Here is a 21,495-nt window from a genome sequence, read left to right on the forward strand (position 1 = left end):
TGCAGATGACACCACCCTTATGGCAGAAAGTGAAGAGGAACTAAAAAGCCTCTTGATGAAAGGGAAAGAGGAGAGTGAAAAACTTGGCTTAAAGTTCAACATTCAGAAAACGAAGACCATGGCATCTGGTCCCATCACTTCATGGGAAATAGATGGGGAAACAGTGGAAACAGTGTCTGCCTTTTTTTTTTTTTTTTTTTGGCTCCAAATCACTGCAGATGGTGACTGCAGCCATGAAATTAAAAGATGCTTACTCCTTGCAAGAAAAGTTAGGACCAACCTAGATAGCATAATGAAAAGCAGAGACATCACTTTGCCAACAAAGGTCCATCTAGTCAAGGCTATGGTTTTTCCAGTGGTCATGTATGGATGTGAGAGTTGGACTATAAAGAAAGCTGAGCGCCAAAGAATTGATGCTTTTGAACTGTGGTGTTGGAAAATATTCTTGAGAGTCCCTTGGACTGCAAGGAGTCCCAAGCAGTCCATCCTAAAGGAGATCAATCCTGGGTGTTCATTGGAAGGACTGATGTTGAAGCTGAAACTCCAATACTTTTGCCACCTCATGCAAAGACCTGACTCACTGGCAAAGATCATGATGCTGGGAGGGATTGGGGCAAGAGGAGAAGAGTACAACAGAGGATGAGATGGTTGGATGTCTCAGTTGGATGTCTCATCACCAACTCAGTGGACATGGGTTTGGGTAACTCCGGGAGTTGGTGATAGACAGGGAGGCCTGGCATGTGTGGTTCATGGGGTCACAAAGAGTTGGACATGACTAAGAGACTGAACTGACCTGATGAGACCAGATGCCATGATCTTCAATTTAGTTCAGTCACACAGTCATGTTTGAGTCTTTGCAACCCCATGGACTGCAGCATGCCAGGCTTGCCTGTCCATCACCATCTCCGGGAGCTTGCTCAAACTCAAGTCCATAGAGTAGGTGATGCCATCCAACCATCTCATCCTCTGTTGTTGCCTTCTCCTCCTGCCTTCAACCTCTCCCAGCATCAGAGCCTTTTCTAATAAGTCATTTCTTCGCATCAGATGGCCAAAGGATTGGAGTTTCAGCTTCATCAGTCCTTCCAATGGATATTCGGGACTGATTTCCTTTAGGATGGACTGCTTGGATGTCCTTGCAGTCCAAGGGCCTCTCAAAAGTCTTACCCAACACCACAGTTGAAAAGCATCAAGTCTTTGGCACTCAGCTTTCTTTATAGTCCAACTCTCACATACATACATGACTACTGGAAAAACCATAGTTGACTAGACACATCTTTGTCAGCAAAGTAATGTCTCTGCTTTTTAATATGGTGTTTAGGTTGGTCATATCTTTCCTTCCATGGAACAAGTGTCTTTTGATTTCATGGCTGCAGTTCCCATCTGCAGCGATTTTGGAGCCCAAAAAATAAAGTCTGCCACTGCTTCCATTGTTTCCCCATCTATCTGCCACAAAGTGATGGGGCCAGGTGCCACAATCTTCATTTTTTGAATGTTGGGTTTTAAGCCAGTTTTTTCGCTCTCTTCTTTCACCTTCATCAAGAGACTCTTTAGTTCCTCTTCACTTTCTGACATAAGGGTGGTGTCATCGGCATATCTGAGGTGATTTGTGTGAATGGCAAATGTAGTTGTAGGTAGTGACATAAAAGAATTCAAGACACATAGTATGTGCCAGAGATGAGGTGAGGTTAAGAAATGACACAACTTGAATGGCTGAAGGATTGCTTTATGAACAATTTAAAAATGGAATATGTGTGTTCTGGAAAAGGCCATTTCTACCTCTTCTTTTTCTCTTTGTGGTGCACTATACCACTGTCCCTTCCCCTCAAAGTCTGACCATGGACATCTACTGTGTTAGCATGTTTGTTCTATTCTCTTATTTATAGATGAGTAGTCCTGGAGGCTGTGGTGAAAGGAACATTGCACATGGAAGTGACCCAACTACTTTAGATGACCACAGGAAAAATGCTGTTTAGTAATTATATGGTCCTGAGAAGGAATTGAGGAGATTTATAGTCTTTGGAGTGTGAATATCCTTGAATAAGTGATTATTATATTTAAAAATATAAAAAATTATTAATATTTTAATTTCCTTTTCTTTTTCTTTAGTTTCCTTTTCAACATTCTAACTGATATATCAGTTCATGGAATGAATCACTCCATGGTGTCAGAGTTTGTGTTCCTGGGACTCACCAATTCCTGGGAGATCCAACTTCTCCTCTTCATGTTCTCTTCTGTCTTTTACATGGCCAGCATGCTAGGAAACTCCCTCATTGTTCTCACTGTGATGATGAACCCTCACTTACACTCCCCCATGTACTTCCTGTTGGCCAACCTCTCCATCACTGACCTGGGAGTTTCTTCTGTAATTTCTCCCAAGATGATTTACGACATTTTTAGAAAACATAAAGTCATCTCCTTTGGAGGCTGCATCACACAAATCTTCTTCATCCATATCATTGGTGGTGTGGAGATGGTGCTTCTTATCGCCATGGCCTTTGACAGATATGTTGCCATATGTAAGCCTCTCCACTATTTCACTATTATGAGCAGAAAAATGTGTCTTCTGCTTCTTGTGGCTGCATGGGTAATTGGCTTTATTCACTCTGTGGTTCAACTGGGTTTTGTTGTAAAATTGCCAATCTGTGGCCCTAATATAATTGATAGTTTTTACTGTGACTTTCCTCAGTTCATCAAACTTGCCTGCACAGACAGCTTCAGGCTAGAGTCCATGGTCACAACCAACAGTGGATTCATATCCCTGGGATCATTCTTCATATTGATTGTCTCCTACATTTTTATCCTCATCACTGTTCGGAAACACTCTTCAGGTAGCTCATCTAAGGCCCTCTCCACTTTGTCAACTCACGTCATGGTGGTGATTTTGTTCTTCGGTCCTTGCATCTTTGTTTACATCTGGCCTCACTCCACGTCACACCTAGACAAATTCCTTGTTGTTTTTGATACAGTTCTCACCCCTTTTTTAAATTCAGTCATCTATACATTGAGGAACAAAGAAATGAAAGTGGCAATGAAGAAAGTATGCAGTCAATTTATTATTTACGGAAGGATTTCTTAAATGCCCAAAGTATTATAAAGTCTCTTTACTGAGTTGGAGTGATATTATACTTTTATTATTAATATCGGGAGTTTTCAAGTACTGTATTCACGTTTAGATGACCCAGATTAAAATAATATGATTCTTTTACAAATGTTAACTGAGAAACCATGTCACTGACTATGGTTGGAGGAAGTATATGGTGTGGTAAAAAGTATCTTCTGGAGAAGGCCAATTGCTTGTTTTTCAGGAGACATTATCTGATGGATTTACTATGGTCTAGACTTCTAGACAGTCCATGGGGTTGCTGAGAGTCAGACACGACTGAGCAACTTCACTTTCACTTTCATGCCTTGGAGAAGGAAATGGCAACCCACTCCAGTGTTCTTGCCTGGAGAATCCCAGGGATGACGGAGCCTGCTGGGCTGCCATCTTATGGGGTCGCAGAGTCAGACACGACTGAAGTGACTTAGCAGCAGCAGCAGCAGAATTCTAGACAGAGGATGAGATGGTTGGATGGCATCACAGACTTAATGAACATAAGTTTGAGCAAGCTCGGGAGTTGGTGATGGACAGGGAAGTCTGGTGTGCTGCAGTCCATGGAATCCCAAAGAGTCAGACACTACTGAGCAACTGAACTGAACCGAAACTTCAAAATTTTCTCTTCAGTGTCAGAGTGGGTTATATAAAGGATTGCCAACTGACACTTATAAAGCAATACTACATGGAAATATATACATCAAGATGCCTATTTATTAATTTGTCATAGAAAAATCAGTTAAGTGGCCTGAACTTACACATAAATGTAACTCACAACTGTAGGAAATTTTCTGGGAAGTTAAACAGTCATACAAACATTAATGAGCAGGGAATCAGAGCAAGAAGAGTTAGCTGGATTATACAAACACTTAATCATATCAGATTTTGATATTTAATGACTATGTCCCCACACTAGGATATGCCTACCATCACACTGGAAAAATAAGATCCTTAGGTCAGGACTTCTATCTGGACAGTGTTGGCTGGGCATCACAAGGTTTACCTTTTGACTCATTTTCATACTATGTTCCAGGTCATCTAATCCCTATGTTCTTACAGATACTTTCTTATTTCCACATGTGACTAGCCAGGTTCTTCCTATTCCTTCTCCTGGCATGACTATTCCTGTTGCATTTGAATGAATTCCAAGCTAAATTTAAGTTTGGAAAACGCTTTGTATGTGACTATATTCTCTTATAAAGAAATGAAGGATTTGCATCAACAGGTTTAGAATTCATACCCATTTCAACAAAGAGGAACTAAGGCTTATTCTCAAGGATGTACTGCAAATAACTCTGATTTTTATAGATTCTTATATAGTTTATCAATATTCCTTTGGTCTTACAAGCAGTCGTTATTTACTTTATATCTTATCTTACTTGATAATTTCTTTGCCTTCTCTCTGTATTTCCATTGCCTTTATATCATTTATTCATTGTTGAGTCCATTTTTGGATCCTTGGAAAACTAATACCTGTATATCCATTTATTTTGTCGTTTAGTCACTAAGCCATGTCCTACTCTTTTGTGACCCCCCTGGATGTTAGCCCACCAGTCTCCTTTGTCCACGGGATTTCCCAGGCAAGAACACTGGAGCTGGTTGCCATTTCCTCCTCCAGGGGATCTTCCCAGCCCAAGGATCAAATCTGTGTTTCCTGCATCTCCTGCATTGGCCGGCAGATTCTTTTACCATTGAGCCACCTGGGAAGCTCTTTTCAAAAAAATTATCTTAACTTTCTTTTTTTTATACTTGTACTTTTTCACATTATTAATCTGAACTCTTTGAATTACATGTGTCAGGAATCCAATCAAAAAAAGCTTAAAGTAACTAAAACAAATAATTAAAAAATTTCCGTTGTTCAAGAAGAAAAGATCTATAGCTTTATTGCACAACAACTTGAATATACTTAACATTACTGAGCTGTACTTAGAACTGGTGAAATGTGTTTATATACATAGATTTTTACCACAATGAAAAACTCTTTTAATATTTTTTAAAGGAACTTATTGACTCAGGGTACTGGGATGTCTAATAGTGGATCCAGCCTCACAGACTCCAGGGAGTCATTTACTTGCACACTTTTGGGTTTTTATCTCTCATTCACTCCATTTGTCTTGCTGCTTGCTCTGTTTCTTTCTCCCCTCCTTCTCTATTGACTATTTTTTTCCCTGTACATTGGTCTTATTTTCTTCTGTTGCACATGGACTTTTTTATGCATCGTGTAGGGAGTGAAGAGAGGCTGCAAATAACTCAAATTTTAAGTCATTTCAGCCAAGCAACCCTGTAGGAAAGGGAGAGGTTTCCTTTCCTAGCATCTATATTAAAACACAATGAAAGAATTCTAGTTAGCATTGTTTTAGCTCTATGTCAGATCTTTCATGGACTATGTCTGGATGCCCACCTTAGTAGCAAAGGCCAAAGTGTGTGGTTGACAACCTCCAGAGAACTATATGAATTTAAGGAGGAACATTTCTCAAATGGGGGAGGTGGGATACTGTCATCAGTGGAAGGACAAAAGTGATTCAAGACAGACAAAAACTTGTCACATGTTTTTTCTTATGAAATGGAAATTAATATCCCATGTTGAGATGTTATTCCACCCTGTCCTCATCAGTGGAATACTAGCTTTTGCATATTGATTTATCAGTTCCACATCTATGCTAATGATATTAATTCCTTTATTATAATATTTCTATTATTTGCTTTCAAATATTGTATTTGAATTTTTCTATTTGTATAATACAAATATTTGTATTTGTATTCAAATGTCCCCCTGAATTTGTTGGGTTTTTTTAGCTTTAGCTATCACTTTCTGCAGCATAGAAATTGTATTTTTCATGATTCCAACTCCATAGAGCTTTTAAATTGTGACATCATAATTTTACTAAAATCTTTTCCATTCCAAAAAATTCTTTCTTCTTTTTCTCTGTTCTGACTGGGTGATTTCCACTAGCACAGCTCACAGATTGCTTCTCTTCCATATCATCCAGTCTTCTGTTGATTCCATCTATTTATTGAATTCTTCATTTGTGATTGGTTCTTTCTTGCATTATCTAAGAATTTAAGTTCTCACTGAGTTCCTCCTTTCTTTTCCCAGGTATTATGAACACCCTTATGGTCATTTTTTTGAACTGTTTATCAGGTAAATTACTTATCTTCATTTCATTAGAGTTTGTCTGGTGTTTCATTTTGTTCTTTTGTTTAGAACATACTTATCTGTCTTTTCATTTGGTTTGACCAGTGGTTCTTGTTTCTATGAATTAGGTGAAACAGTGACCTCTCGAGGTCTTGAAAAAGTGTCCCCGTGGGGAAACATCCTCTTGAGTAGACTGCTTGTGTTTTGGGGCTTTGGCAAGCTGGCTGGAACATGAGCATCCAGACTGGAGGCAGTGCCTGGGGAGTGCAGCACCTAAGACAATCTTAGAGGGATGGCTGGGCACTGAGGAAGTACAGACCATGCAGATTCTCCATAGTGGGAGGGGCATCAAAAATGGAGCTCCTTAGCACCTCTGACCTCTGGGAGAGCTCCAGCAGTTTCCTGTTTGTTTGACAGATGACCTCCGGTTACTAAATAGGTTGTCTTCTCATATAGTCTAGGTGTATTTGAAACTACTATTTGTTCAGCATGTCTCAGGGGAGCACACCAGCTGTATTCCTCCCTATTGAAGGTCTCTATGTATGCTGGGGTTCCCATGAAGGCTTCTTGTTCAATCTCTAAGTCGTGTCTGACTCTTGGCAACCCCATGGACTGCAGCATGCAAGGCTTCCCTGTTTTACACTATTTCCTAGAGTTTTGCTCAAATTAATGTCCAATGAGTCAATGATGCTATCTAACCATTTCATCCTCTGCTGCCCCATTCTCCTTTGCTTTCAGCCTTTCCCAGCAGCAGTGTCTTTTCCAGTAAGTCAGCTCTTTGCCTCAGGTGGCCAAAGTGTTGGAGTTTCCAATGATTATTCAGGGCTGATTTCCTTTTGGATTATTGGTTTGATCTCCTTACAGTCCAAGGAACTTTCAAGAGCCTTCTCCAGCTTCACAATTTGAAAGCATAGAAACCCCAAGCTGGAATCAAGATTGCCAGGAGAAATATCAATAATCTCAGATATGCAGATGATACCACCCTTATGGCAGAAAGTGAAGAGGAACTAAAAAGCCTCTTGATGAAAGGGAAAGAGGAGAGTGAAAAACTTGGCTTAAAGCTCAACATTCAGAAAACGAAGACCATGGCATCTGGTCCCATCACTTCATGGGAAATAGACGGGTAAACAGTGGAAACAGGGTCAGACTTTTTTTTTTTTTTTTTGGCTCGAAAATCACTGCAGATGGTGACTGCAGCCATGAAATTAAAAGACGCTTACTACTTGGAAGGAAAGTTATGACCAATCTAGATAGCATATTGAAAAGCAGAGGCATTACTTTGCCAACAAAGGTCCGTCTAGTCAAGGCTATGGTTTGTCCTGTGATCATGTATGGATGTGAGAGTTGGACTGTGAAGAAGGCTGAGCACCAAAGAATTTATGCTTTTGAACTGTTGTGTTGGAGAAGACTCTTGAGAGTCCCTTGGACTGCAAGGAGATCCAACCAGTCCATTCTGAAGGAGATCAGCCCTGGGATTTCTTTGGAAGGAATGATGCTAAAGCTGAAACTCCAGTACTTTGGCCACCTCATGTAAAGAGTTGACTCATTGGAAAAGACTCTGATGCTGGGAGGGATTGAGGGCAGGAGAAGAAGGGGACGACAGAGGATGAGATGGCTGGATGGCATCACTGACTCGATGGACGTGAGTCTGAGTGAACTTCAGGAGTTGGTGACGGACAGGGAGGTCTGGCATACTGTGATTCATGGGGTCGCAAAGAGTCGGACATGACTGAGGGACTGAACTGAACTGATTCTTTGGTGCTCTGTCTTCCTTATGGTCCAAATTCACATCCATACATGACTACTGGAAAAACCATAGCTTTGACTATACAGACCTTTGTTGGCAAAGTGATACCTTTGCTTTTTAATACACTGTCTAAGTTTTGTCATAGCTTTCCTTCCAAGGAGCAAGCGTCTTTTAATTCCGTGGGTGCAGTCACTGTCCACAGTGATTTTGGAGCCCAGGAAAATAAAATCTGCCACTGTTTCCACTTTTTCCCCTTTTGTTTGCCATCATGTGATGGGACTGGATAGCATGGTCTTAGATTTTCAATGTTGAGTTCTAAGCCACCTTTTTTCTCTCCTTTTTTACCCTCATCATGGGTATTCCATTTTTATGTAGACTAACTCTGTGCAGTAGATGGTCAATCAATCCTCAGATCTTCTTCAGAAGCAGTTGCTCTTTATGTAGGTATATATTCAATGTGCCTGTGGAAAGAGATGAGTTCAGGGTCTTCCTATACAGCCATCTTTCCCTTCCCTCGGACAGGGAATATCTGTAATGGTATACTTTCCTTGGAAGAAAAGATGTCCTATGATACTTACTAATCTTACTTACTATAGATGTTACTCATTTGTAAACAAAGCTAATGGTTTGTTTGTTTCCTTAAGACCTAAGAAAGACCAAAGTATAAATTCTTTGACATGCAGTCTAGGGAGGGAATGTGGAGGCAAGTTTTACATCACAGAGGCAAATCATCTTGTTCCTGTATAGTGAGTAATCTCTAAAAGTCTTTTGCATAGGCATTCTCTGTGCCCTCTCTAACATATAAAGCCTCAGAATCCTTTATGGTGCCATACCTCACCATGGTCTCAGTAGACTCACCGTCCAGATTTTCCAGGATTACAGACCTGTCTTCATAGTGATATAAATTTATTCAAAGTACTGATTTTTCTTTCCCAACTATGGCACATCTGCAGAAACTATCATTTATAGGCTTACAGAATACCTTTTCTGCCTTTATCTGTTCTTGTGGTGTCCCATGAAACATCAGTAGCTCTGGGCACATTTTTACAGAAAATGAAGTATAACAACAGACCAAAAGAATTTACTATAGCATGCATACACACATGCATGCTCCATAACTAAGAAAGAGCTCACTGATGGTGTGATGGAATGGCCTTGTAAATGCTCTGCTTTTGTATCAGTTGGGAAGTGCACACCAGCAAGTTTAGGAGGCTATCTATTCTGTGCAGAACATATCTTAAACCACTGGTCACTACATATTGCCCTCTGTCCTATAGCCAGCATATGTGAACCTAAGAGGGGGAAAGTCACTTTAGCAATAAGATTGAATCATTTACCACGGGAATTTATACTCCCCATTCTTGTGAACTCTGGATTAGTAAGCTCAGAGGTCCTAATGCCTCCTGGGAAGAATATTCCAAAGGGAATACAGCTAAGACTGGCCTCTGACAATTTTGGGCTCCTCATATCACTGAATCTGTAAATGAAAGAGTTATTGCCTATGGCAATTGTAGGGACGTGAGCAAGAGTGAAAACAAGAGTACATAAGCCATATATTGAAATATCTGAGGGACTTCCACGGTGGTCCAGTGGTTAAGACTCCAAGCTCCCAATGCAGAGGCAGGGGTTTGATCCCTGGTCTGGAAACTACGATCCCACATGTTGTGCACCGCAACCAAAAGATTTTTTTAAAGAAGAAAGAAATATTTGAAAGTTATAAGTCAAATTAACAAAATCTTGTTTACAGATCTTGCGTTCCATTTTTCAATGTTAATAAACATATGTTGTTTCCTCTCTGTCTCTAGTGTCTTATTAAGAGTTTTTTAGAATCTCTGTTCTGGTCAAACCAAATAAGTCCCCAGGGGTAAAGTCCCTAGACCCATGAACTCCCTGCAACTCTCTTCTAGGCAGAATCACTTGATCAGTGTCCTCTGGAACTGCTAATTAGATTTATTTCTACAACAGCAATATTTTGTAGCACTTTATATTAAAGAACACAGAAAATCTAAGACTCTATGAAGATATTCTTTTCTTTGTACAGGTAAAAGAACATAATAAGGGTAAACAACAATAAGGAAAGTAACTCTAATGTCAGATATGAGCTGCTAAGGATGTGAGTCATATGTTCAAATGCATAAGTGTTACCCTAAAACTGGGTAGCTAGTGTCTGAAGTAACACACTGACAAGCAGTGGAGTATAAGTGTAAAAGGGGTATTGATATGTTGCAAAAAGTAAACTGACTTTGGCCTTTTACTAGAGTCACACAGCTTTTGCATTAGGGTAGCATGAAAGATATTAGGAAAAGTCAAATGAGTTTTTAATGTTTGGGGTTTAGCACTCTGTTGCCAAGATGATTATATGAATGATTCTCATCCTCTGTAGTTTGATAAACAGGTAAGAAAAATTGCTGACATAAGAAACTAAGAAAACAAGGGTTCTTGTAATCTCCATTAGTTCTTCAAAAGACATAAATTATAAACCAATGCTCTGAAAAAGGGGAAAAAATTAATTAGGTACTTGTAATATTTTCAAGATGAAAAAAAGTCTGAATAGGAACTACCTGAATAGAAGAGACATCCAAAAATGTGAAACTGAATAAATTATTTCCAGTGTAAATATCATCTTATAATATGATATGGAAAGTAGACAAGTAAAATAAAAACTTAAATATCAGTTGGCTCTACTACTCTCTTAAATGCTTTATAATTTTCGAATTTTGCTTTTTAAATTCTGTCTTTAAACTGTAAGTAGAATGCAGAAGGTTTAGAAAGAGTTGACATGTGTGATTTTTTTGGACATAGAAGTACAGAAAAAAGAGATCCCAAGAGAAAATGTAAAAGGGATTGAGTTTTTGAGTCTTGAAAACTGAAAGCTTAGTTTGCTGAGTATATATACATAAAAAGTTAATTGAAAGAGACATTGAAAATCATTTTCTTGCACACTGTTATGACAAGTAAAAGAACTGTTCTTAATTTAGGAGAAGCAGATATTTACTTAGGTGTGGAGACAAATTTATGACAATTTTTAAACAAAATGCAGGGCATTTCAGCTGAGGGAAGTTATACCCTCTCAATATTTTTAGGTTGAGAAGGAAATTTACAATGATAGTCTAGATTTTCAAAACTAAAAGATGTCATAATCCCCTTTCAGCTTAATAATTCTATAATTTGGAACCATAGCTGCCAATATTTCCCTTATCTATAAAGATTAGATGTCTTGGAATCTATGTCTGGAAGATTAATTGATTCTACATGGATCAAGAAAGGGAATTAATCACAATAAAAGGCAAAGGATTGGGCCTTTTCTTTTATATCTGATTACTTAATTACTTTAATAAAGAGTTACAATTAATGTGTTTGAGAAAAACAATCTAACAACTTTCTCCTTTGAGAAAAACCAATCTGTAAGAGAACGGGGTTTTAGAACATCATCAGTCAGGAGGTGGTTTCTAGATATTGACTCCTAGGTGACTAGACATCATGGCGTTTCTCTGGTGGCTCAATGGTAAAGAATCCACCTGCAATACAGGAGACACAGGTTTGATCTTTGGGTCAGGAAGATTCCCTGAAGAAGGAAATAACCCAATCCAGTATTCTCACCTGTGAGATCTCATGGAGAGAGGAACCTGGCACTCTACAGTCTGTGGTGTCACAAAAGAGTTGGACACGACTTAGTAACTAAACAAGAGGTGACTAGACATCATATCCTGGTGTCTCCATCTAGACTTTCACACTTAGAACTGTGAGTTTCTGTATTATGATATTTGATGTATACTTTTCTTCCTTTTAGTACATCTAGGGAAATTTTAATTTTGACTTCTAAGCTCTTTTTTCCAGTACTTATTTCACAGTAAGTAAATCACTCTTAGCATTATCCTATCAGGCTTCATGGTTATAGTTCTTTCCCCTGTAAACCCATTTTCCTCAAATTCCAGTTCTTAAGTAGTTGAAGGTATTGGAGATCCAAAGGGCAAATAAACCTTACAATTTGATGTGTATAATTGATAAAGCTTATGGAGAACATCTTCCAAGAGACTAAGTGCCTAAATGATACTTGAAATACAGTATTAAATGTTGTTTATGATTATAAAATTTCTGAAGAGTGGGTCCAGAAAGTCATGAAAGTCATATTTCATAAAGTGGGCCTTGTCTTTTCTCTTCTTGTCATTATACACATACTTTCTTTAATCCTTTTTTCTTTTTAGTTCTCATTTTAACATAGTTTCTTCTCCTTATCCCTTCACTTTTATAATCTAGTCTCTAATCTTTTTGTCTCTTGAGAACTCTTCTCAGTCTTTTAGTGCATCTCATCAGTTATATAACCAGGGATATTGTAATTTTTTTTAAACATCCAATTATATCCATTTTATCTTTGTTGACTTGTTATAAGTACATACATAATCTGCTATTACCTATTACTATAAGATTTGCAGTCTGATTCTCCTATGTTGAAGGCTATCTGTTTACATCCTATTTTTCACATCACTGAAAATTTTAGCCAATTTTTCACAGAACCAATATTTTTGGTATCTCCCCTTCTTCTTTTTTGGGCTTCCCTCAAGGCTCAACGTGTAAAGAATATACCCACAATCCAGGAGATGTAGGTTTGATCCCTTGGTTGGAATCCATGGGGTTGCAGAGTCAGACGAAACTGAGCACACACACATTCATACTATATTCTTACAATCAAGTCAGCTAGAGAAAGAAAATATTTTTAACTTTTTATTTTATTTTAGAGCATAGTTGATTAACAATGTGTTAGTTTCAGGTGTACAACAAAGTGTACAACAGATATACATGTATCTGTTTCTTTTTCAAATGCTTCTCCTAATTAGGGTGTTACAAAATATTGAGCAGAGTTCCCTGTGCTATACAGTAGGTCCCTGTTGGTTATCTATTTTAAGTGTGAAAGTGAAGTTGCTCAGTCATGTCCAATTCTTTGCAACCCCATGGACTGTAGCCTACCAGGCTCCTCCATCTATGGGATTTTCCAGGCAAGAATACTGGAGTAGGTTGCCATTTAGTATAGTAGTGTGCAAATGTTAAGGAAGAGAAAATATATTTACAGCATTGTAACTTTACATCATCTGTTTATAAGATAAATCATCTGTCTATACCTATATCTACATATCTTGTAAGATACAAAATATTGTGTATATTACACATACTGCTAACACTAGACATCAAAAAAGAAAAGATAAGTGAAGAGAGACTGATCCTTAGTCATAGCAATTTATATACTGATAATGAAGAAGCAGCAATATAATTGCCTCAAAGTAACCTAGAGAAATCAATACAATTGCTTTATGGTAGCCTTGCTGATTCATTAATGAATGAATCACTATAAAATTTTATGGTATATCAGTCAGTCAGTTCAGCCCCCTCAGACCTGTCCAACTCTTTGTGACCCCATGGACTGCAGCACGCCAGGCTTCTCTCTTCATCACCAATTCCCAGAGCTCGATGAAACTCATGTCCATCAAGTCAGTGATGCCATCCAACCATCTCATCTTCTGTCATCACTTTCTCCTCTTGCCTTCAAATCTTTCCCAGCATTAAGGTCTTTTCCAATGAGTCAGCTCTTCATATCAGGTGGCCAAAGGATTGGAGTTTCAGCTTTAGCATCAGTCCTTCCAACGAATATTCAGGACTGATTTCCTTTAGGATTGACTGGTTTGATCTCCTTGCAGTTCAAAGGACCCTCAAGAATCTTCTCCAATACCACAATTCAAAAGCATCAATTCTTTGGTGCTCAGCTTTCTTTATGGTCCAGCTCTCACATCCATACATGACTACTGGAAAAACCATAGCTTTGACTAGACAGACCTTTTTCAACAAAGTAATGTCTCTGTTTTGTAATATGCTGTTTAGCTTGGTCATAGCTTTTCTTTCAAGGAGCAGGAGTCTTTTAATTTCATGGCCTCAAGCACTATCTTCAGTGATTTTGGACCCAAGAACCAAAAAGTGTGTCACTGTTTCCATTGTTTCCCCATCTATTTGCCATGAAGTGATGGGACCAGATGCCATGATCTTTGTGTTTTGAATGTTGAGTTTTGAGCCACCTTTTTCACTCTCTCACTTTCATCAGGAGCCTCTTTAGTTCTTCTTTGCTTTCTGCCATAAGGGTGGTGTCATCTGCATATCTGAGGTTATTGACATTTCTCCCAGCAATCTTGATTCCAACTTTTGCTTTACCTAGCCTGGTATTTCGCATGATGTACTCTGCATATGTTAAATAATCAGGGTGACAATATATAGCCTTGACGTACTCCTTTCCCTATCTGAAACCAGTCTGTTGTTCCATGTTCGGTTCTAACGGTTGCTTCTTGATCTGCATACAGATTTGTCAGGAGGCAGATCAGGAGGTCTGGTATTCCCATCTCTTGAAGAATTTTCTACAGTTTGCTGTGATCCACACAGTCCAAGGCTTTGATGTAGTCAATGAAGCAGAAGTAGATGTTTTTTCAGGAACCCTGCTGCTTTTTTGATGATCCAATGAATGTTCACGAAGCCCAGGTGGCTGCGACAGTGCACAAGCGCAGCTGAGAGGAGCTACCACACATCTGAGGTCAGAGGCAGAAGCCGGGAGGACCCCATGCCCAAGGTCAGGGGCAGCGGGCAAGAGGAGCAACCCCACGTCCAAGGAGCGGTGGCTGCACGGGTGCAGGAGGGCCTAAAGGAGCTATTCCACATCAAGGTCAGGAGGGGCGGTGGTGAGGAGACACACCTCATCCAAGGTAAGGAGCAGTGGCTGAGCATTGCTGGAGCAGCCGTGAAGAGATACCCCACATCCAAGGTAAGAGAAACCCAAGTAAGATGGTAGGTGTTGCAAGACAGCATCAGAGGGCAGACACACTGAAACCATAATCACAGAAAACTAGTCAATCTAATCACACTAGGACCACAACCTTGTCTAACTCAATGAAACTAAGCCATGCCCTGTGGGGCCACCCAAGACAGGTAGGTCATTGTGGAGAGGTCTGACAAAATGTGGTCCACTGGAGAAGGGAATGGCAAACCACTTCAGTATTCTTGCCTTGAGAACCCCAGGAACAGTATGAAAAGGAAAAATGATAGGATACTGAAAGAGGAACTCCCCAGGTCAGTAGGTACCCAATATGCTACTGGACATCAGTGGAGAAGTAACTACAGAAAGAATGAAGGGATGGAGCCAAAGCAAAAACAATACCCAGTTGTGGATGTGACTGGTGATAGAAGCAAGGTCTGATGCTGTAAAGAGCAATATTGCATAGGAACCTGAAATGTCAGGTCCATGAATCAAGGCAAATTGGAAGTGGTCAAACAGGTTGGCAAAAGTGAATATCGACATTCTAGGATTCCGAGAATTAAAATGGACTGGAATGGGTGAATTTAACTCAGATAACCATTATATCTACTACTACGGACCGGAATCCCTTAGAAGAAATGGAGTAGTCATCATGGTCAACAAGAGTCTGAAATGAAGTACTTGGATGCAATCTCAAAAACGACAGAATGATCTCTGTTCGTTTCCAAGGCAAACCATTCAATATCACAGTAATCCAAGGCTATGCCCTAACCAGTAATGCTGAAGTAGCTGAAGTTGAATGGTTCTATGAAGACCTACAAGACCTTTTAGAACTAACACCCAAAAAAGATGTCCTTTTCATGATAGGGGACTGGAATGCAAAAGTAGGAAGTCAAGAAACACCTGGAGTAACAGGCAAATTTGGCCTTGGAATACGGAATGAAGCAGGGCAAAGACTAATAGAGTTTTGCCAAGAGAACGCACTGGTCATAGAAAACACCCTCTTCCAACAACATGAGAGAAGACTCTACACATGGACATCACTAGATGGTCAACACTGATCTAAGATTGATTATATTCTTTGCAGCCCAAGATGGAGAAGTTCTACACAGTCAGCAAAAACAAGACCGGGAACTGACTGTGGCTCAAATCATGAGCTCCTTATTGCCAAATTCAAAGTTAAATTGAAGAAAGTAGGGGAAATCACCAGACCATTCAGGTATGACCTAAAGCAAATCCCTTATGATTTTACAGTGGAAGTGAGAAAGAGATTTAAGGGACTAGATCTGATAGAGTGCCTGGTGAACTATGGATGGAGGTTCATGACATTGTACAGGAGACAGGGATCAGGGCCATCCCCATGGAAAAGAAATGCAAAAAAGCAAAATGGCTGTCTGGGGAGGCCTTACAAATAGCTGTGAAAAGAAGAGGAGCAAAAAGCAAAGGAGAAAAGGAGAGATATAAGCATCTGAATGCAGAGTTCCAAAGAATAGCAAGAAGAGATAAGAAAGCCTTCCTCAGTGATCAATGCAAAGAAATAGAGGAAAGCAATAGAATGAGAAAGACTAGAGATCTCTTCAAGAAAATTAGAGATACCAAGGGAACATTTCATGCAAAGATGGGCTCGATAAAGGACAGAAATGGTATGGACCTAACAGAAGCAGAAGATATTAAGAAAAGGTGGCAAGAATACACAGAAGAATTATACAAAAAATATCTTCATGACCAAGATAATCACGATGGTATGATCGCTCACCTAGAGCCAGAATCCTGGAATGTGAAGTCAAGTGGGCCTTAGAAAGCATCACTACAAACAAAGCTAGTGGAGGTGATGGAATTCGAATAAAGCTATTTCAAATCCTGGAAGATGATGCTGTGAAAGTGCTGCACTCAATATGCCAGCAAATTTGGACAACTCAGCCGTGGCCACAGGACTGGAAAAGGTCAGTTTTCATTCCAATCCCAAAGAAAGGCAATGCCAAAGAATGCTCAAACTACCACACAATTGCACTCATCTCACACGCTAGTAAAGTAATGCTCAAAATTCTCCAAGCCAGGCTTCAGCAATATGTGAACCGTGAACTTCCAGATGTTTAAACTGGTTTCAGAAAAGGCAGAGGAACTAGAGATCAGTTTGCCAACATCCGCTGGATTATGGAAAAAGCAAGAGAGTTCCAGGAAAACATCTATTTCTGCTTTATTGACTATGCCAAAGCCTTTGACTGTGTGGATCACAATAAACTGTGGAACTTTCTGAAAAAGATGGGAATACCAGACTACCTGACCTTCCTCTTGAGAAACCTATATGCAGGTCAGAAAGCAACAGTTAGAACAGGATATGGAACAACAGACTGGTTCCAAATAGGAAAAGGAGTATGTCAAGGTTGTATATTGCCACCCTGCTTATTTAACTTCTATGCAGAGTACCTCTTGAGAAATGCTGGGCTGGAAGAAGCACAAGCTGGAATCAAGATTGCTGGGATAAATATCAATAACCTCAGATATGCAGATGACACCACACTTATGGCAGAAAGGGAAGAGGAACTAAAAAGCCTCTTGATGAAAGTGAAAGTGGAGAGTGAAAAAGTTGGCTTAACATTCAGAAAACGAAGATCATGGCATCTGGTCCCATCACTTCATGGGAAATAGATGGGGAAACAGTGGAAACAGGGTCAGACTTTTTTTTTTTTTTGGCTCGAAAATCTCTGCAGATGGTGATTGCAGCCATGAAATTAAAAGACACTTCTTGATAGAAAAGTTATGACCAACCTAGATAGCATATTGAAAAGTAGAGACATTACTTTGCCAACAAAGGTCCATCTAGTCAAGGCTATGGTTTTTCCAGTGGTCATGTATGGATGTGAGAGTTGGACTATAAAGAAAGCTGAGCACCAAAGAATTGATGCTTTTGAACTGTGGTGTTGTAGAAGACTCTTGAGAGTCCCTTGGACTGCAAGGAGATCCACCCACTCCATTCTAAAGGAGATCAGCCCTGGGTGTTCTTGGTAAGAATGATGCTAAAGCTGAAACTCCAGTACTTTGGACACCTCATGTGAGAGTTGACTCATTGGAAAAGACCCTGATGCTGGGAGGGATTGGGGGCAGGAGGAAAAGGTACGACAGTGGATGAGATGGCTGGATGGCATCAGCGACTCAATGGACGTGAGTTTGAGTGAACTCCAGGAGATGGTGATGGACAGGGAGGTCTGGCATGCTGCGATTCATGGGGTCACAAAGAGTCGGACACGACTGAGCGATTGAACTGAACTGAACTGAATGAATGTTGGCAGTTTGATCTCTGGTTCCTCTGCCTTTTCTAAATCCAGCTTGAACATCTGGCAGTTCACAGTTCACGTATTGTTGAAGTCTGGCTTGGAGAATTGTGAGCATTACTTTGCTAGCATGTGTGATGAGTGCAATTATGCAGTAGTTTGAATATTCTCTGGCATTACCTTTCTTTGAGATTGGAATGAAAACTAACCTTTTCCAGTCCTGTGGCTACTGCTGAGTTTTCCAAATTTGCTGGCATATAGAGTGCAGCATTTTAACAGAATCATCTTTACAGATTTGAAATAGTTCAACTGGAATTCCATCACCGTCACTGGCTTTATTCATAGTGATGCTTCCTAAGGCCCGCTTGACTTCAGACTCCAGGATGTCTGGCTCTAAGTGTGTGATCACACCATCATGGTTATCTCGGTCATGAAGATCTTTTTTGTATAGTTCTTCTGTGTATTCTTGCCATCTCTTAACATCTTCTGCTTCTATTAGGTCCAAACCATTTCTCTCATTTATTGTGCCCAGCTTTGAATGAAATGTTCCCTTGGTATTTCCAGTTTTCTTGAACAAATATCTAGTCTTTCCCATTCTACTGTTTTCCTCTATTTCTTTGCATTGATCACTGAAGAAGGCTTTCTTATCTCTCCTTCCTATTCTTTGGAACTCTGCATTCAAATGGGTATATCTTTTCTTTTCTCCTTTGCCTTTAGCTTCTCTTCTTTTCTCAGATATTTGTAAGCCCTCCTCAGACAACCATTTTGCCTTTTTGCATTTCTTTTTCTTGAGGATGGTCTTGATCACTGCCTCCTGAACAATGTCATGAACCTCCATCAATAATTCTTCAGGCACTCTGTCTATCAGATCTAGTCCCTTTAATTTATTTATCACTTTCATTGTATAATCATAAGTGATTTGATTTAGGTCATACCTGAATGGCCTGTTGGTTTTCCCTACTTTCTTCAATTTAAATCTGAATTTGGCAATAAGGAGTTCATGATCTGAGCCACATCAGCTCCTGGTTTTGATTTTGTTGACTGTATAGAGCTTGTCCATCTTCGGCTGCAAAGAATATGTCAGTCTGATTTTGGTATTGACCATCTGGTGATGTTCATGTGTAAAGTCATCTCTTGTGTTTTTGGAGGAGAGTGTTTGCTATGAGCAGTGCATTCTTTTGGCAAAATTCTGTTAGCCTTTGCCCTGCTTTATTTTGTACTCCAAGGCTAGAATATATACAGGAGTGGGTAGCCTGTCCCTTCTCCAGCGGATCTTCCTGACCCAGGAATCAAACCAGAGTTTCCTGCATTGCAGGAAGATTCTTTACCAACTGACCTATCAGGGAAGCCCTTTATGGTATATAGCTTCACAATAATATTTATAACTTAGCATTGGAAACATTGTTCGAGTTTTTAAAACATACTTACTTGTGATCACAGACTGATAGGTAGTGTCTCCAATTACTATACAGTAAAGTAATTTTATAAAGCCAAGTTATGAAAGATTAAGGAAACTAGCACATTGTTAATTTTACATTAAATATTAATCACCTTATGTCTATATAAGAACAGGCTATCCACTTCAATATAAGTTTTGCACAATTTTCTACAGGTATATTTTTGTATATTTATTAAAAAATCCACATGTAAATGGACTCACAAAGTTCAAATTCATATTGCTCAAGGGACAACTGTACTTGTTATTCAGAGTTTTAGCAAACAATTATTTGTGATTGTAAATTTTCAGTGAATGGGATTGAAGAAGGCAGATGCAGTTCTTAACTTTGTAGAACTTGCAGCCTAGATGGGAAGGAGAAATTGAACAAATAATTACATATCTGTTAAGTACTGCTAGAATACAGTGTGCTTTGAGAGCAAATCAAACTTATACAAGATAATTTTTAAGAAAATTAAATATTAATATTTTTATTAATTATTTATGAAATATATTTTTTGATATAAAAGTCTGCTACTCCCTGTATGTCAATAGTGTTTTGTTTTCTTATTCACTCACTATGTCTCATGTACTGAGTGCTATGAGGGCAAGTGAAATAATGTAAACATAATATTTACTGAATACTTAACTAAACATAATATTTACTGAATACTTACTATCACCTTACTTCCCTTGTAGCTCAGTCAGTAAAGAACCTGTCTGCAATTCGGGAGACCTGGTTTTGATCCCTAGGTCAGGAAGATCCCCTGGAGAAGGACATGGCAACCCACTCCAGTATCCTTGCCTGAAAAATCTCATGGACAGAAGAGCCTGGTGGGCTGCAGTCCATGGGGTTGCAAAGTCGGGCACGACTGAGCAACTAACACTTACTCAGTTACTTACTATCACCTTATGTCTAGATGCATTAGTTATTCTACTAATTGCAATTGCATAGGTAAATAAACGGAAGCTCAAAGAATTTAAGCAACTTTTCCAAGATAAAGCTATCAATGAATGAACTATAGTATAAATCTTGAAATCTAAATCCAAAACCCATATTCCCTTCGCTAAGTTGTATCTCTAGAATTAATAATCACGTGATACTGGAATAAGTCCTTATATAGAGATTTGTACAAAATGGCTTCCACTACATTGTGCATTTCATAGTTTTAGGATTTTCAGATCGTATGCTAAGAACCCTAAGACAATGTTTCTCAAATTACCTGTGCTAAAGGATAAGATTTTTCCCTTTATTTCTAATTCTTCATGGACTATTACTTTTTTGAAGTACAAAACTTGGCATCACTGTATATCAAATTGCTAGAGAAGTTTTTAAATACTGACTCACAAACTCTCTACCTGGTATGATACAAATTGGTAACAGTTCATGGACCTACACCTCTCTGGACCACTTTTTAGGGAGTACAAATATGAATAAGCCAAAATCCCTGCCTTCAAGAAGCTTAGAGTCTACTTGGTAAGTTAGAGTTGTTATCAGTTCACTATAATACAGGGACAATAAAATAAATGCTAGTAATAGTAAGCCAAAACTGGGTAAATATGGTAAACCTTTAAATAATATTGAAGGTGAATGTGTTCCCATGGGTGGGGCCAGGCGAAAGTTTGTAGACTTGAAAGAGATGGCAGTAGTGATTAGTTCATTGTAACTAGGATTGGATCATGTTGGTTTTGAACCCAAATTCAAAGGGTTGAGGTTGAATTCCTTATACTAATGCTGAACATCTTGTATCTCATGAGTAATACAGGGCATCAATCCTGGGAGGAAGCAGAGGGTATTAAATGCAGAAAAAATAAGGTGCTAAGAATAGCCCCATATGATAGCCATCAGTTTTCCTGTGTAAAGACATTTTAAGGTCACGAGCATATTAGGTCAGTTCTAATGCTAATGTAGAAATAGGCTTTCATAACTGTAATCCCTTTTCTTCTAATTTATTATTAACATAATTATCATGATTTACATTTTTTCTATTGTCCTCCTTCAGGTAGTAATGCTAACAAAGCTA

At 39.1% G+C, this 21,495-nt stretch overlaps 1 protein-coding gene across 1 annotated transcript; it reads left to right on the forward strand.

The window, feature by feature from the left end:
- Nucleotides 1-1,674: 1,674 nt before the first annotated feature.
- Nucleotides 1,675-9,034, forward strand: LOC113899616 (olfactory receptor 4F3/4F16/4F29-like). The gene is made up of 3 exons (XM_027552871.1): nucleotides 1,675-1,679; nucleotides 2,107-3,037; nucleotides 9,008-9,034. The coding sequence occupies exons 1-3, from the start codon at nucleotides 1,675-1,677 to the stop codon at nucleotides 9,032-9,034; spliced, it is 963 nt and encodes a 320-aa protein (XP_027408672.1).
- The last annotated feature ends 12,461 nt before the right edge of the window (nucleotides 9,035-21,495 follow it).

This window comes from Bos indicus x Bos taurus, chromosome 10 (assembly GCF_003369695.1).
Source record: "Bos indicus x Bos taurus breed Angus x Brahman F1 hybrid chromosome 10, Bos_hybrid_MaternalHap_v2.0, whole genome shotgun sequence".
Taxonomy (NCBI): domain Eukaryota; kingdom Metazoa; phylum Chordata; class Mammalia; order Artiodactyla; family Bovidae; genus Bos; species Bos indicus x Bos taurus.